The sequence below is a fragment of the Spinacia oleracea genome, chromosome 1 (assembly GCF_020520425.1).
Source record: "Spinacia oleracea cultivar Varoflay chromosome 1, BTI_SOV_V1, whole genome shotgun sequence".
NCBI lineage: Eukaryota > Viridiplantae > Streptophyta > Magnoliopsida > Caryophyllales > Amaranthaceae > Spinacia > Spinacia oleracea.
Window position 1 is genome coordinate 134,606,395 of NC_079487.1, and position 16,502 is coordinate 134,622,896.

General features: G+C 34.4%; 2 protein-coding genes across 3 annotated transcripts; both read left to right on the forward strand.

The window, feature by feature from the left end:
• The first annotated feature begins 1,509 nt into the window (after positions 1 to 1,509).
• LOC110794008 (ADP-ribosylation factor 1) lies at positions 1,510 to 4,412 on the forward strand. 2 transcript variants are annotated; one of them, XM_021998954.2, is made up of 7 exons: positions 1,510 to 1,665; positions 1,756 to 1,917; positions 2,527 to 2,597; positions 2,837 to 2,956; positions 3,250 to 3,368; positions 3,464 to 3,545; positions 4,143 to 4,412. In XM_021998954.2, the coding sequence occupies exons 2-7, from the start codon at positions 1,770 to 1,772 to the stop codon at positions 4,146 to 4,148; spliced, it is 546 nt and encodes a 181-aa protein (XP_021854646.1). In that variant the 5' UTR covers positions 1,510 to 1,665; positions 1,756 to 1,769; the 3' UTR covers positions 4,149 to 4,412. The 2 variants fall into 2 exon arrangements, with proteins under 2 accessions (XP_021854646.1, XP_021854642.1); XM_021998950.2 differs by lacking the exon at positions 1,510 to 1,665 and having other exon boundaries at positions 1,672 to 1,917.
• A 3,622-nt stretch (positions 4,413 to 8,034) lies between these two features.
• Positions 8,035 to 11,611, forward strand: LOC110794022 (remorin 1.4). Its single transcript, XM_021998961.2, has 3 exons — positions 8,035 to 9,587; positions 9,673 to 9,754; positions 11,231 to 11,611. Exons 1-3 carry the CDS (start codon positions 8,884 to 8,886, stop codon positions 11,441 to 11,443), a joined length of 999 nt encoding a protein of 332 aa, XP_021854653.2. The 5' UTR covers positions 8,035 to 8,883; the 3' UTR covers positions 11,444 to 11,611.
• The last annotated feature ends 4,891 nt before the right edge of the window (positions 11,612 to 16,502 follow it).

Sequence of the window (16,502 nt, forward strand, 5' to 3'; positions counted from 1 at the left end):
TAATAGTTATAATGTCAGGGATTTAAAAATCACGTTCATTCAATATCTGACAAAAAGGAAAACACAAAAACCCTAATTCTAATTCTCTAAACGCCGTACATCCCAAACAAAGCAAGAGACAGATTGTGATCGTTCTCTTCCGTACTAGCATACGTGGGATTCAATTCGTGCTTGTGGACTGAGTAGAGGAGCAACAAGTGGGGCTCTAAGATCTTCGAAGCTTGCATACGAACGGGAGAACACGCTTCAAAGGTGATTATTCTTTCGACTTAATCTGATCTATACTATTGTTATGCATGAGATCCTGTGATAGATGTTAGGAAATTGTTTCCTGAAATTCCGCTTTATGCATCTATATGTTCCTACATCAATGATTAAAGAAGGGAGGTAGTAATAATTGCAAACCAAGTTATACATCTCAACTAGGGAAATATCTTTATACATATCCTCTTTATGCTATGGAGGTAGATAACTCGTACATTTTTATAGAAAGATATAAATGTACGTGATGCGTGTTTCACATTTCAATAAATAATCTAAAAAACTCATGATATGAAATTATGAAGAATATTAACATTGAGAATATTAATTTTTAAAGTATAATCATAAACGTGAGGTCATTTTTAAGTACCAATATTTTAGTTCTATTTTTTTTTTTAAAGAGATGGCTTATATAATACGAAGTAAAAACTAAATTATACTTGAGTACGTAATTCTTATTTTATCTGAACTTATTTGATTTTATTTAAACATAAAAATAACATAATAAAACCTACACGATGTATGCGATGGACTGAGTACCTTGAAGAAAACTCACTTTTAAAATTAAAAAAAATGAGATTTCCCCCGACACTAATACTTCCTCGTTAAGGATATAATTAACCAAGAGTTCTTCAATTCAAACTTAAGAAACGTACCCATATCAATTTTGTAAACTTATTATTTGACCTTTCCCTTACTTAAAAAATACTGTATTATTCCATAACATTTGACTTTGATTGAGTAATTATGTGCCTATGTGGACAATCAAGAATCTCTAATTGGTTGTATGTTGTAAAACTATAAGTGGGTGCATGTCATGCAATGCTTAACAAGGGACCCAAGAATACATTCCCTTTTTTTCCACAAATAAAATCCAACTAGTCTCCTATTGGCCTCGTCGTAATAATATGTTTATTTTTATTGTCTCACGATTTGTTTTTCGGAAAAGGCTACATGTATAATACCATTAATTTGTTGACACATCATCAAACTCACTAAAAAATGAGAATTGAAAGACAATAAATAGGTCATTTCAACCAATAAAAAAATATGGTGTACAAGATGCCTTGTACACTAGGTGTACATGTAATAGAATCCTTATTTTTCACTTATGTACGAGTTGGTATTAATATAATTTGAGTATAGAATAAAAAAAAAAATTGATCGGAAATATCAACCAATAAAAAAATAGTGATGTGCAAATGAGTCAAAAAAAATGAGATAGAAGATTTAGACTCCATAAATTTGAGTCATTTGACATTATAAAAGCACATAACCAAAATTGAGAAAGTGAGCAACTTTCAATTCATCCATACTCTGTTCAAGATTCTTTACCTCAAAAGCCAAAAAGAACCTAATTCTCTTTACCTCCTACTAGTATTTCATTTGTCTTTATTATATCATGTAATAAGTTCTTCATAATCTTCTTTTTTATTCTTCTTTTTTTCATAGATTTTGATTTTTAATTTGTGATATTTTTATTTTATTTTAAAGAAAGAAAAACAAAGATGGGGGCAACGCTATCAAGATTGATAAAAATGATGTTTGCGAAGAAAGAAATGAGGATATTAATGGTGGGTCTTGATGCTGCTGGCAAAACCACCATTCTTTACAAGCTCAAACTTGGTGAAGTTGTCACTACCATCCCCACTATTGGTGCGTCTTATTTTCATTGTTAATTCTTTTTTTGATCGATCAAATTTAGTCAAGGTTGTGTTGGCTAATTAAAGATGGTTATAGGCCCTACACGAAAAAAATCCGGACCAGCACAAGTAAAAGAAACACGACCAGACACGAGCATGAAGTCATGTGCTATGAATATAAGTTATGGCTCATAAGTTATGGTTACAAAGACAATATTGGGGATGAATATAAGTTTTGGAAACATGGTAACTAACTTTGGGCCAAAAGCCCTGCTTTGATAGTAAAAGCCCGTCCCAAATTTGCGGGCTTAGGCAAGAATTTTTGTGTTAAAGCCGTTATATCCCAAATTAGGGCGGTTAAGGGGTGATATGACCACGCTCATCATCCAAAATATTGATACATTATAACCTACTATGTAGGTAAGAAAAATAATAACTCAGTTGGTTAGTGGTTCAATTTTCAGAAGAGTGAGTGAATTTATTTTATGTTTTTTGAAATTTTGGTCGACTTATAATAAAATTCTAATTCTGCCGCTGATCACCTCTATAAGACTGTAACAAAGTGAGAAGGGAGACTTTTGAAATTTTGACTGATTTTTTGTGTTTGTGTGTCTTTGGCCAGGGTTTAACGTGGAAACCGTGGACTACAAAAATGTAGGGTTCACTGTTTGGGATGTTGGTGGCCAAGACAAGGTACTTCTTACTTCCATGAGACAAATATGATGTTTTAATTTAGATGTAATCATGTTTTTCGTTGCTCGTTTTCGACTAATTCAAAGCCTAGTAATCAATTTGTGACTTGGAGATCACAGGTTCGAACCTTCTATTTTATAGATATTCATTATATTATGAATACTCCGTATTATCTAGAGAAAATCATCGTTATCCTAATAAAATATTTACTTTTTATTCTTGGAACGACATAACAACAGATCAGGCCTTTGTGGAGGTACTACTACCAGAACACACAAGGTCTTATCTTCACGGTGGACAGTAACGACAGGGAGAGGATTGCTGAAGCTAGAGACGAACTCCACCGGATGCTAAATGAGGTCTCATTTCTAACTTCTAATTACCAGAATACACCATTCGTCTCTAATTGTTCTTCCTATTTAAACTTTTTTCTCTTACAAAAATATTCTAAATAAGAATAACAAAAGGAGATGGAGGGAATAGTAACGCTTGTCTAATCATTTGTGCATCCATATTATGTTGGGCTCAGTTACTTGGCCTAGATTCAGTTTCTGTCAAGGCTATGGTTGGGCTGTGGCCCATCCATTATTATACATACATTATGATTTATGATCCAAATTGTCCCAACTGAGGTTAATTTCTTTGGGTGAAGGATGAGCTGAGGGATGCAACTCTTCTAGTGTTTGCCAACAAGCAAGACCTTCCAAATGCAATGACTGTTGCTGAGATTACTGATAAACTTGGCCTCCACTCCCTCCGTCAGCGACGATGGTGAATCTTTCACTACTCCTTTCGTTTCATATTATCTGACCACTTAACGAACTTTAAAAATAATTTATAGTATAATACTTGGCGATAAATGACAGGTATATACAGGCGGCTTGTGCTACCTCGGGTGAAGGGCTCTATGAAGGTCTAGATTGGCTTTCGAGCAATATATCGATCAAGGCAAGATATATCCGTCTTGTTAATTATTTTAAGATTATTGTTAACAATAAAATCAGGATAAATTGACTTTTACCACCTAAAAATATACAAATTTGTCTTTTTTTTTAACCACCTATTACTCTATTAGTTTCAATTTTTTTATTTTACCACCTTAACTAAAAAATTAAGGTTTGTACAGATTTTGACGTAATTGTTTGTGGGACCACTATTATGACTAATTTAGGATTTGCTTGTAAACTTCCACGATTTCATCCATATAACACAAAGCTATGGGTGAGCATAAGTATAAAAGAAAATGAGGATGGTTGGTTCTTGTGTGTGGATTGATGGTAAAAGAAGTGAATTGAAGCGAAAGAGGAGATAAAACAAGAAAAATGGTGGAAAATTAGAAAGATAAACGAATATGTGGGTCTACTAACGGATTTTTGGACGGAATCCGTTAACGGTTGGCAAAATTCAAAAGAAAATATAGGTGGTAAAAATCAAAACTTGAAATTGCTAGGTCGTAAAAACAAATTGGTGCTTTTTTAGGTGTTAAATGTCAATTTATCGAAATTCATTTATCTAATTATTGATGTTCTTGAATTGTGATTGCAGGCTTGATGATGTTATGATGCCTGCAAGCAAGAGAGTTAGGAGCATTGTTACCCAATTATAAATACATATATGTTGGACTTTTCGATCATTGTAGAAAAAATGAGTGTTCATTATTGGTGTATTGTGTTGCTAACCATCATGAGTACTACGTACGAAGCACTACGTATGTTTTTATGTAATCTTGCTATGCATCCGAAAAAAGTAACTAGATTGGAAACATTATACGGAGTATGTAAAAATATAATTGGGTTTTACCATTTTGTTCCTTAATTTTGCTTTAGTTTTTGCTACTCTTTGAGTTATTGAATTGTAACCATCCTGGTTAATATTTCAAGCTTGTACCCAATTTTGTTGTGAGTTCGTTGGGGTGGTTAAGTAGGAATTCTCTTTTATAATATCTCCATTTTTCAAATGATTTTTTTGTTATTGTAAGAAGAACGACCCTACTGAATAGGACATTTTAAGGATAAACCAACTCAGCTACATAAGTAAGACTCTTGGGAAAGCATGAGAAAATAGAATAGGAGAATTCGCCACGTATCCAAGAACCTCAACTAAAAGATACTACATATTTTACACATGATCTCGAGATCATAAGATAAAATCCCTACCGAGTACCAACTACACTAATGAAGTGTTGTTGTGGGGTTTTTCCGATCAGCTGATGACAATGAGGTTTCTGGTAGAATACAACACGATCTTGGCTCCGACCTGCAAAACAAGAATATTCCTCTCGGAATATTCCCTCCGGTGCTTAAGTAAGTATGGGTTTTTAGAGAGAGAAAATAGAGAGAAGGCAGAGCATATAAAATTTGTGGTGGTTGTGAATTCAATGTCCCTGTCCTTGGGACTTGATCCTTTTATAGTACTCTCTCCGTCCAGGAATACTTGACCTGTTTTCCTTATCGGGCCGTCCCTTAATACTTGTCCTGTTTCTAAAAATGGAAATATTCTAACAATATTATATTATTTCTCACTCCACCCCTATTAACCCACCTACCCCCTACTCCATACAAAAAATAATTAAAAATTCAACTCCTACTCTCCCCCAACCCCACCTCTTAACCCACCTCCCACTAACTACATTAAAATAATACCCCACTATCAACTACTATCTATTAAATTAAATAAGTCAATTCAAGTCCCTTAAACTCTGTGCCGGTCAAACCGGGTCGAGTATTCCGGGACGGAGGGAGTACTAAGTTAAGGAAGGAATGACATAGAATCTTTCTAATGTGATTGTTTGAACTTTGAGGGGCTGACATGTGTCCCCAGCTTTAGTGCAACCAGCCTGATATGAGACATAAATGGGCTTTTGGGCCTTTGTGCATGATAGGAAAGTGAACAGTTTTTTCTCCTTATATTGACACTGATTAATCCAACACAAATGTGACAGTGTGCCAAGGCTTAGTGCCATGTGTCACTACCTCTGGGGCATAAGGTGTGCCACGTCACATAGCAGTCAGTGGTCCATGTTGGACAGTCTAATGACATAATTCAGGCCATGTGTCACTCTTTAAGTGGCACAGATAACGTGGTAATTTTGCCTACAACAAGTGCTTCCTCTAGTTAGCGGGTTGAGGAGTCATATATTTTAACCTTTTTTAACACTCCTTATACAAATCGACTAATCGAGTATTACTTATCGGGTCGAATATAATAGCTTTTGAGAATTTAGATTAGATACTCTAAATCCTTATATAGTTGTAGACTTGTAGGGCTTTGATCGAGTATATTGTGAAGAAGAAAAAAGTCAAACTAGTTATGAGCATCAAGTAAGTTGTTGGGCCCATATTATTTATTCCACGTGAAAAGGCTCAGATCATTATCACATTCTGTCCAAATTTAAGGCCCATCACTTCTTTGTCGTTTAGACTACTACTCGCTCACGCATTGTAGTCACAGAAATAACTTGGTTGAGGAAATAGTTAAGAGAGAATTTATAAAGGAATTTTGTTGATCAAAGGTAGGGAGGTAAACAAGTCAAGTTGAAATTTTGTTTGTTCATGTTACGTTTGAACTTTGAAGGTCATTGAGTGTGTTAATGTTTTAGGCTGCGTTCTATTCACCTGCTTTTCACTTAATTTTTCTGAACTTATTTTGAATTTATCTGAACTTATCTGAACTTATCTGAACTTATTAGAACTTATCAAAACTTATTTTAGTTATAAATTGTACTTGGTCAACCCTTATTTTTCCTGAACTTATCTTATCTGAACTTACTGAATTTATCTGAACTTATTTTTCCTAAAATAACTGAAAATAAGGTGAATAGAACATAGCCTTATTCATCTTTCAAAAAAAATACTCAGGTAAGTTTTATGTCCTATATGTTCATATAGATTCAGTTAAGTTGCATTTTAGTCCAATCTAGTTAATAAGTTGTAATCAGATCCTATAAGTTTACTCTTTTATCCTCTCAAAAAAAAAAAAAAAAATAATTACTCCCTTGCATTCAACTATGATCAAGTCTAATAAATTGCAATAAGGTTTTAGGTCAATTAAATTTAGTTCATATAAGATGTAGGTTTCACCGGTGAAGATAATACACCTTTAATATATATATATTTGATTAAACTCAAGCTCGAACAAACTAAATTATTTAACTGAACTAAACTATTTTTACTGTTAAATTAAAATGAACTAAACTAAACTATTTATACTGTTAAATTAAAATGAACTAAACTAAACTTATTGAATTTGAGTTAAAGTGAACATAATTTATTGTACGTGCAAAAAACTGAATTTATAAAGACCAAATGTCCAAAAACTATCGCTTATAAATTGATATTTTATTTTATCTTTTCAGAATATTAGATATTCACTTATGAATAAAACTGTTAAAAAAACAAAAATGTTGTAAAAAACTTTGTTTCGAAGACGTCAAGATAGAACCAAACCTTACCATTTTCAACAATGTGAGTTGTACATGGAAGTGTACTTGTACTATATCTGTAAACGTCACTCATATTTCACTCCAAACTTTAACTTTGACTCAAATGCAACTTCCCTACCCTCACTTTCATTGTTTCATACCCCACATTGACAACCTTCACAATTTCACTTACAATATAATAAAAACGATACTAATACTCTCTCAATTCCTGAATAATTTTCGTCATTTGTTAATCATGTGAGTAGTAATTTAAGAGGTGATTATTTTCACCTTACAATATCTGAATTTTAGTTGAACTTATCTAAACTAATAAAACTTGAACACTTGTTAAGACCTGATTGGAACTTATTACACCTGATCAAACCAGATTTCAAGAGAGAAAAACTTAAAAGACTAAACTTATACGACTTGATTGAAAGTCATTGACCAAATATGACCTAATTACATCTTATCTGAACGTATTAGACATGATTTTTTCTTTAAAATTGAAAAGAACGCCGTTACTTGTCTTATGACTACAATCATTTACCCAAAGTATCAATTTTAATACACCACAATTGTCGAAATTCACATAGAAATATTTTTTTCTCTTGAATTTTCCGTGGAAGACTCTAACTTCCATATATTCATAAGTATATTTTGTAATTTTGATCAATATTTTACGTTATCAAAGTGAAAGTTTCATTAATATTAAAAATAATGAGTATATATAAAAACATAGAAAATTAAAATGATAATTATCTATAAACGGAAGAATATTCCATATAATAACCCAATTATGTTTTCCTTTACATTGGTGTAAAATGTAACAACAAAAATAGCTCTTCCCTAGATTCCGAAGTGAGGGAAACTAAGTTGCCCCCCACCTCACTATATGTACTCGATATTTACAAATACTACACGTTTCCCCATGTCATTTTCTGCCCATATTCTAAGTATGTTGTATGTACTACCAAAACCATATTATAACATTTTTATTTATTTTATAATTTTTATTGTATAGTTTTAACCGTTACACTCCCTTCTGTTACATTAATCCACCATCAAACGTGCAAAGTACCTGTAAATTTTTGTCAAATTTAATTTTTTATTTTATAGTTGTATGGATCTGAATAGTGACCTCATTTTCTTTAGCTTGTGAAAAATAGGTAGAACATTTCCCAAAAATCTATGCTATTTTTGCTCTTACTTTCCATACCCAGTTGAGATTTTATGATTTTGTACTCATCAGTTGCTGTCATCTTACTGTTTCATTTACTCAATATTTCTTCTTTTTTCTTGAATATAAACTAATTAATTCAACATTTGATGATTTCTGTGAAATTTTTACTTCGTTTCAGAGTGAAAGCAAACACACCCAGATGATTTTTCTTCATTTTTTTCTACTAAAATTTACTTAGAACTGATATTATAGTCATTCATATTAGTGAAGATTTTCTGGTGTTTATCGTTGGGGTTTTCTTCTTCCCAGATTCTTACTGGTTTTATCTAGTGTTGGTGTTTAGAAACTACTCGAAAAGGTGTTTTTGCAGTAGTCTTAAGTTTTGAGTGACAACTGAGAGTTCAGTAATCAGTATCTGAAGTTTTTGGATCTTGGTAAAAACTTTGTCAGTTTTTTTTTTTTTTGGTATCAGATTCTTATTGCTTTTATCGGTTGTTAGTCACTATTCCTAGTCTGTTTTGAGTGACAAATGAGAGTTCAGTAGTCAGTGTTTGAAGTTTGTGGTGGATCTTTGGTAAAAGTTTGTCAGTTTTTTGTGCAAGGAAGGTGTTTGTTAGAACGACTGTGTAATTACATTACATAAAAGTTTGTGTTTTGATTGAGGTTGATTAAGAAGGTAGAAAATGGTGAGATCTATGGAGGATAAGGAGATCTCTAATGGAAGCATTACATTTGAGTTTCACAAAGGGAATAGTAATAACAATAATAATGGGGTAATTACTAGAGCCAATCATCAGCCTAGAACAGCTTTAGGAAAACCAACACCTTCAAAATGGGATGATGCACAGAAATGGCTAGTTGGGTTTTCCTCTAATAAGGCTAATAATAAGCCTCGAAACTCGAATGCTGATGATACAAGGTTGATTGCCCCTATTCCCCAGCAAGAACACCGTTATTCTGGTGTAGGTTATGATGATGATGATGAGGAAGTAGAGAAGAATGTGAATACCAAGAATGTTGATTGTGAGGAGGGTTTTTGGAGAGTTGATGAGGTGGTAGGGAATGCTAGTTTAGGTGTAGCTAGATCAGTTTGTGTTAGAGATATGGGGACTGAGATGACTCCTATTGCTAGTCAGGAACCTTCTAGAACAGCCACACCTATTCGGGCCACCACACCGGTGGGTCGCAGCCCGATTTCTTCCGGGCCTTCCACCCCAATGAGGTGCCAACATGGTGCTCAAAGTAGAATGTCTAATTGTGAGGAAGAAGATGATGGGAGTAAGATGGTGGAGAGTAGTAGTGGTTTGGAACTAGTTAAGAAGGTTAGTCCTTTAGAAAATCGAGCTTTGGCTTGGGATGAAGCGGAGCGTGCCAAATACATGGCTAGGTGAGCATATTGTCAATTACAATTTGGGTTCATTGTTGAGTAAATTAAAGGGTAATTAACAGGTATCATTGTTGTTGATTTGTAGGTATAAACGCGAAGAAGTGAAGATACAAGCTTGGGAAAATCATGAGAAGAGAAAAGCTGAAATGGAGATGAAGAAATTGGAGGTAATCTACTCATCTAAGATGCAGAGAACAACTACTTATATTATATATCAGATAATGAAGAAATAGAGAATAGGGTAGAATTGCTTGCCTGCTATATTGATATTGAGAGAGTATATATACAAAGTCTAGATATGGCTAAGTATGGTAGGATTCTATGCAATTATCTCCTACTAAAATACAGTGATATTATGATAATCTCTTCCTAAAATACAAATATATTACTATGTCAATATCCTAACAGATAACCATGTCTATGTTATTACTCACTTTTCCTAGAAAAGTATAGACATAGAGCAACAATTATGAAGGGTTTTATGTAACAGGTTATATACTCTGACACTCTGTAGTTAACTATAAGAGGTTGGGATAATCAGATAGTGGTAACTAATTTTGATTGAAGGGAATATATAGTGCTTTGCTGTTGTTGATCTTCAACTATCCATAGTAGAATAGTGTTTGCAGAATTGCAGTAAATAAGGCTAAACTTGATGTGAGGAGCTTGTTAGAGTAGCTACTGCTAAAACTGTTGTTACAGTAGTCATTTTTGCAACTGGTGCAAATGTCTCAGCATAGTGTGTTCCATGCTGTTGTTTGTTCCTGACCACTACCAACCTTGATTTGCACCTCTCAATCATTCCACTAGGCTTGAATTTGGTAATAGTGGCATTTAGGGGAGTTGCTAGCCTAGATAATTGCGCTTGTCTGCTCTTACTTAATTTGTTCTCGTGCAAAACTCCGGCGTTATAACTTGCAGCCTAGTAAAGATGACCGTGGACCAGGCCGGGCCGGGTACACAAAATTGTGGGCCAGGCCTGGGTCGTATTTTTTGGGAAAAGCAGAACAAGGCACGCTAAATTTAGTAAAACTAGGCTTAAGCATGACGGCCCGACAGCCAGTGGGCCTAGGCCATGTTTGAACTTTTCAGCCCGGTCTGACCCAACACAATTCAGAGCAGGGGCCTGGCGTGGGACCGGTCCGTTTAGGCATATGGCCTGTGGGATTGGCCCGAAGGCCGACCCGGACCTGCACACGGCCATCGTTACTTGCAGGCAGAAACTGAGCAGCTAGCACAAATGCACAATTCAGAGTTTGAGATCCTGCCTTTTGTCTGTTAATTTACGGAATTTGCTCACAGAGTTGTTGCTCGTGTTGCTGTTTGTCTAGCTAAGCTACCTTACACGTATAGCTGCTGAACTGTGGTATAATTGTATAACCAATATTCATCATTTTGTTGCATCATTCGTGAAGACAGTATCGAATTGATGATGATCTTCATTCTTAAATCAGAAAATTATCAGTAAAACTTAAAAAAGCCAGGCTTATGAAGTACTTTTCATTCACATATCTGCACATAACCTAAAGTATATTCTTAAGATTCTCAGAAAACATCTATTCATCATTCAGTAAGCTTATATATGAATCAAATTGGTAATAAGGATGATCATATATAATCGCGTTTTAAAACTGCTGTAACAGGTGAAAGCAGAGAGATTGAAAGCTAGAGCGCAGGAGAAGTATGCAAATAAACTTGCTGCAGCAAGAAGAATCGCAGAAGAGAAGCGTGCAAATGCAGAGGCAACATTGAATGAAAAAGCCGTCAAGACATCAGAGAAAGCAGATTATATCAGAAGAACGGGTCACTTGCCTTCTTCATTCTCTTTTAAGTTGCCTTCTTTATGTTGGCAGTAGTAACTTCTTCCTCAACATATATGTATTTAGATGTTAGTTTTTCGCCTCATTTTCTTGCATTTGTAAGCTTTTGTACCTTTTCCCTTTCGGCATATGCACTCGTCGCCTTTGAAATATGGATCAATCTTGAAAGTAATGGAAGATGATCAATTGATACATTTATGCATTCATCCATGGAATTAGTTTTGAAGCTTTTGTTGGTGTTGCTCTTATGTAGTATCCTTAGTGAAGTTTAAGGTTGTCTACGATTACAGAGGGGAATGATGTATATACGATGTGTTTCCAACTCTTGAGTAACACCCAAAACTTCAAACAATTATACTTGTTCAATTTTTTTTTTTTAAAGGACTTATTGTTTTTGAAATTAACATGTTTTTTTTACATTTTATATGGAGTATAGAATGTGTTTATAGTTTTCTGATTTTTACTTATTTTTCAAAGTTGTATTTAGTTTGATCTAAGTATTCACAATGTTACGAATCGATTTAATGCATCAAGATAAACCAAGTACTCCCTCCATTTTAAATCATTTCATCAATTTGATATTATTTACTATTCATATACTATTAACTTTTACTTGCACTTTGACTTTGACTTGTTCACTATTCCTAACTAAGACCATTACAACTAAGGTTAATGCTCTATAATGTTTCCCACTTCGTGATTAGCTCTAGAGGGTTGCTTATAGGAAATCACTTATTTGTAATCATTCAATCAAAAGGTCTTGCGCGCACAAGGTGTACAATAAATTTATTGTACACCAAGATAACTTTTACCCATTTTTTTATAACTTTAACTTAGTTTTGATTAAATTTTATATTAGTAAAAAAAAAGTTGATAGATAAACATTTTAAAGGGTTAAATGATTAATTTTATACATTATTAGTGATTTTGAAGAAATAAATAATATTAAAATGAAAAAAATTTATCACTAAAAAAAGATAACTTTTAGTTTTACATATATAACCTTAACTTTTAAGCATTTTGAGTTAACTTTTACTTCGGTGTACAATATTTATTATACAACCCTTGTAAATAAGAATGTGTGTCATTCAATATGATACTTTATTCTAAAGTGTAGACATACTATTCTTTACTCCAATAAAAATTACTATAAAAAGTCAATATCCTTTGAGGAAAATATATATCAAAATAATTCCATAAAATCTCACGGTATTATAATCTCTACGCTTATAAAAGAGGAAGGAAATATAAAGTTGAGATGATTATGACAAGGTTCGAGAATAATTATGCCAATCTAACTAGCTTTATACAAACTCGTGCAATACCAACAATAAATACGATCCAATCTAAGCAACTAAATATGGTCGTGGGTCGGGTCGGGTCGGGCTTCACCCCGAGCCCACGTGCCTAAACAGAGCAGGCCTAAGTCAGTCCCACTCTGCATCGTGCCAAGTTGGGATGAAAAGTTCAAAATAAGGCCCAAGCCCGACCCAAGCATGTGGCTGTCGTGTCGGGCCGTTGTGTCTCAGCCTAATTTTACAAAATTTAGCGTGCTTTGTCGTGGCGGGTCGAGTCGTGCAGTGCCTAATCGTGCTTTTTCCAAAAAAAAAAAAGCCAGGCCTGACACACGACCCACGAATTCGTCCTCGTTGATGAGCCGTGTGTTTTTCGTGCTCGTGCTGGACCGGACTTTTTCCGTACCGGGTCGGATTGGGCTGGCCCTCAACCATCTCTATAAGCAACCCGGACAAAATACAAGCTTAATACGGATTCTCGGGGTAAGAAGTCAATAATTGGGGAGTTGGCTGGCAATCTCAGTTTCACTGAAGAAGAGTCGAGTTCGAGTCACACTTTGCGGTGACATCCTTTCTTTTCTCCCTCAATATTTCTTATTCCTGTCTTCCCCCCTTTTTTCTACCCGCACCATAATTTTCTCTCTCCTCACCGCACTTCCGCTCTCCGCCGATAATCCCTGAATTCCATCACTTTTTCACTCTCTCTCTCTCCTCCGATTGCGAGAGGTGTGATAGTAAATAGAAGAATACAGCGCAATACAGGTTATATACACCATATTTCCACTAAATACAAACTCCTAGCATTAATTACTTCTTATTTTTTTGAGAAAAATACGACTGCCTTTCCCACATTTTTACACTTATTGCCCTGTTTTCTAGATAGTGAAAACTGAGAAACATTAGCAGCTTCAGTGATAGTTGCTCTTCAGTAATCGTTCCAAAATTTGATTAATCCGTATTCAACAACATCCAATTTGATAATTGATCCCAAATTCACGATCCCTGCATTATTCTGCGAGAAGATAATCTTCACTAACAAGAGTCGGTTTTCTTGTACTGGTGATTGATGCAAACATTTCTGGCGGCAAAACCTAAAATGTTGGAAGTTGGTGATGATGTTGGTTAGCTGGTTATCGTTGGTTAATGATCAGTTTTGGTAAAGTAGATGCGGAGCAGAGTACCAACAAGACAGGTATGTCTATGTCTAGAGTACCAAACCTAAATATTTTTTTAATTTTAAGACCATTGCCAGTTTCCAATTTGAAAAACTGTATCAATTAATTCATGCTTTCCGGTGCAGTAATTTATGTAGTTAACTCATCCGTGACATCCTTTTGTAATTTCATAATTCGCAGAATTGTGTGCTCAAGTGATTAGCGTGTTATATATACAGTAAATGTGTTAATCGTTGGTAATCACTTTGTTCTCTACCGAAAATAATCACTCTGTTATCTTCGGAGTAACAAGGACAATTTTCCCAACCCGAACACTAAACTGCACTGCATTCAGATTAGAAATTCTAAAATACAATAAAATAAATCGAATAACGCAGGTAATTGAAGAACCTAGGTTTTATAATTCCAAAGAAAAATCGGCTTACCTCGGATAACGACGAAATGGAGAACAAAATTATAAGTTCAAGTTTCCACCAACACTAAGGTATGTTCTATGGAGATTTTTGAACCAGGAAATGAAATCGTTCAAAATAGAAATGAAGAATCGGAAAATTTCATTTGCAACAGTGTTATCTGGGACCCACAGGCCAACTCACCGATATTTATTTGCAACCTATCACGCCTAGAGATGGCAGCGGGTCCAGGACCCTACCCGGACCCTGTCGGACCCTTCTCTAAAATTAGGGTATGGGTCTTTATTTATAAGGTAAGGGTAGGGTATGGGCATATGCTATTTTTTTTAGGGTAGCGGGTCTTAATTTTTCAGACCCGTACCCTACCCATACCCTACTCGCGGACCCTTAAGACCCATACCCTATATTTAGACCCGCTTAAATTTTGTTATTTTTATGTACTTCACTTTTTTTGTAGGATCTTGATGATGAAGTAGATGATGATATGGACGATAACTACTACTAAAGTACTTAAATGATGCCTATTTATTAACATAAATGTTGTGTAGTTAAGAATGTGGGATTTGGTAACTTATGAGCTTCGTACTTTAAGATGTATTGTGTTTAAGGAAAGACAAGGATAATTTTTGAAGACTAGCTATTTATTTGTTTTAAAATGCCTTATTAATAGTTGTTTTTGTATTATTTTTGCATATTACATACAAAAAGGGAAATAAAAGTTATAGTTTAACGCGGACCCGCATAAGACCCTAGAAACTACCCATGCCCTGTTGGACCCTATGGTAAGGGTCTTATAATTTTAGACCCTATAGGGTAAGGGTAGGGTATGAGCATATGTCAAAAAATTAGGGTCCGGGTCTGGGTATTACTAGACCCTACCCAGACCCTACCCATTGCCATCATTCACGCCTCATCTTCCCCCCTTTTTTCTCACCCCGCACCATAATTTTCTCTCTCCATAATTTTCTCTATCCTCACCGCACCATAATTTTCTCCTTCAGCCGATAATCCCTAATTTCCTTCACTCTTTCGCTCTCTCTCTCCTCCGATTGCGAGAGGTGTGATGAATTTGTCTATGGTTTCATCATGGAATTTTCAATTTATGGGTTTGTATTGATTCTGGGTTTATTTTTGTTGGGTATTTTGGCAACGAGCTTTTACTTTGCTAGTTGTAATAACTTCGACCAGATAACAATCGGGCCTACCAGCTTAAAGTTAATTACAAAGTGGATGAAGGGAATTCGAACATGAGACCTATTATACACTTATTCTTATATATTGCACAATCCTTGAGAATAATCTCGTTAATATTGTGCATGATAGAAATTTGAGGACGCACGCGTAAGTTTTGATGGACCTGGATAACATAATAAAATTGCAATTTTATCATTGATAACATTATAAGAATTGTACAACAATATTTGCGAGAGCTCATGTCTCTCACTTATCTCTTTGGTAGAACTCTTGTTTCTACCCTCATATTTTGTGGGAGCCCTCTTGATTGACTCACCTCTCAACTTAGGCATACAACATATTCATAGTTGGTGTATCCTAGTTTCTAGATTTTTCTACACTTGTCATATATCTAGATTTTTCTTAAGATAATTCTAGAAAATTTCCTACTAGATTTTTACAAACATATTATCTAGATTTTTCTAGATTAATATTTCAACAGTGCATGCAACGTCCTTAATATTCTTGGGTGCATCGTATAATTTCACGTTATGTGTACTTTGCAACTAGTTATTTTTTTTTAATTTTATTTTGAGGGGAGTTATTTCAATAACCTAGTCGTAGTTAATAATTCCATATTTTATCTTTTGGTGTCACTTTAAAATGAAATTTATTTTTTTATGTCTCGACTCTTGAGAATAATCCTTTAACTAGCGATGTATTTATTTATCTCAGTGGAACATATTTTTCTTTAAGGAGAAAGTCACAAAAGGGGAATGATGTATATCAGTATATATGATATGTTTCCATTTCTTGAGTAGCACCCAAGAAATGGAAACATATCAAACTTATTTTGATTATAAATTATTGGTCAACCCTTATTTTTCCTGAACTTATCTAAACTTATTTTTTCATGAAATAAGTGAAAATGAGTTGAACAGAACATAAATAAAACCTTAACTGTACTTATTTTGCTGAATAAAGATCGTTTTTCTTGTACTCCTACTTTAATTGATATTCACATGTGTTAGAGTGGAAC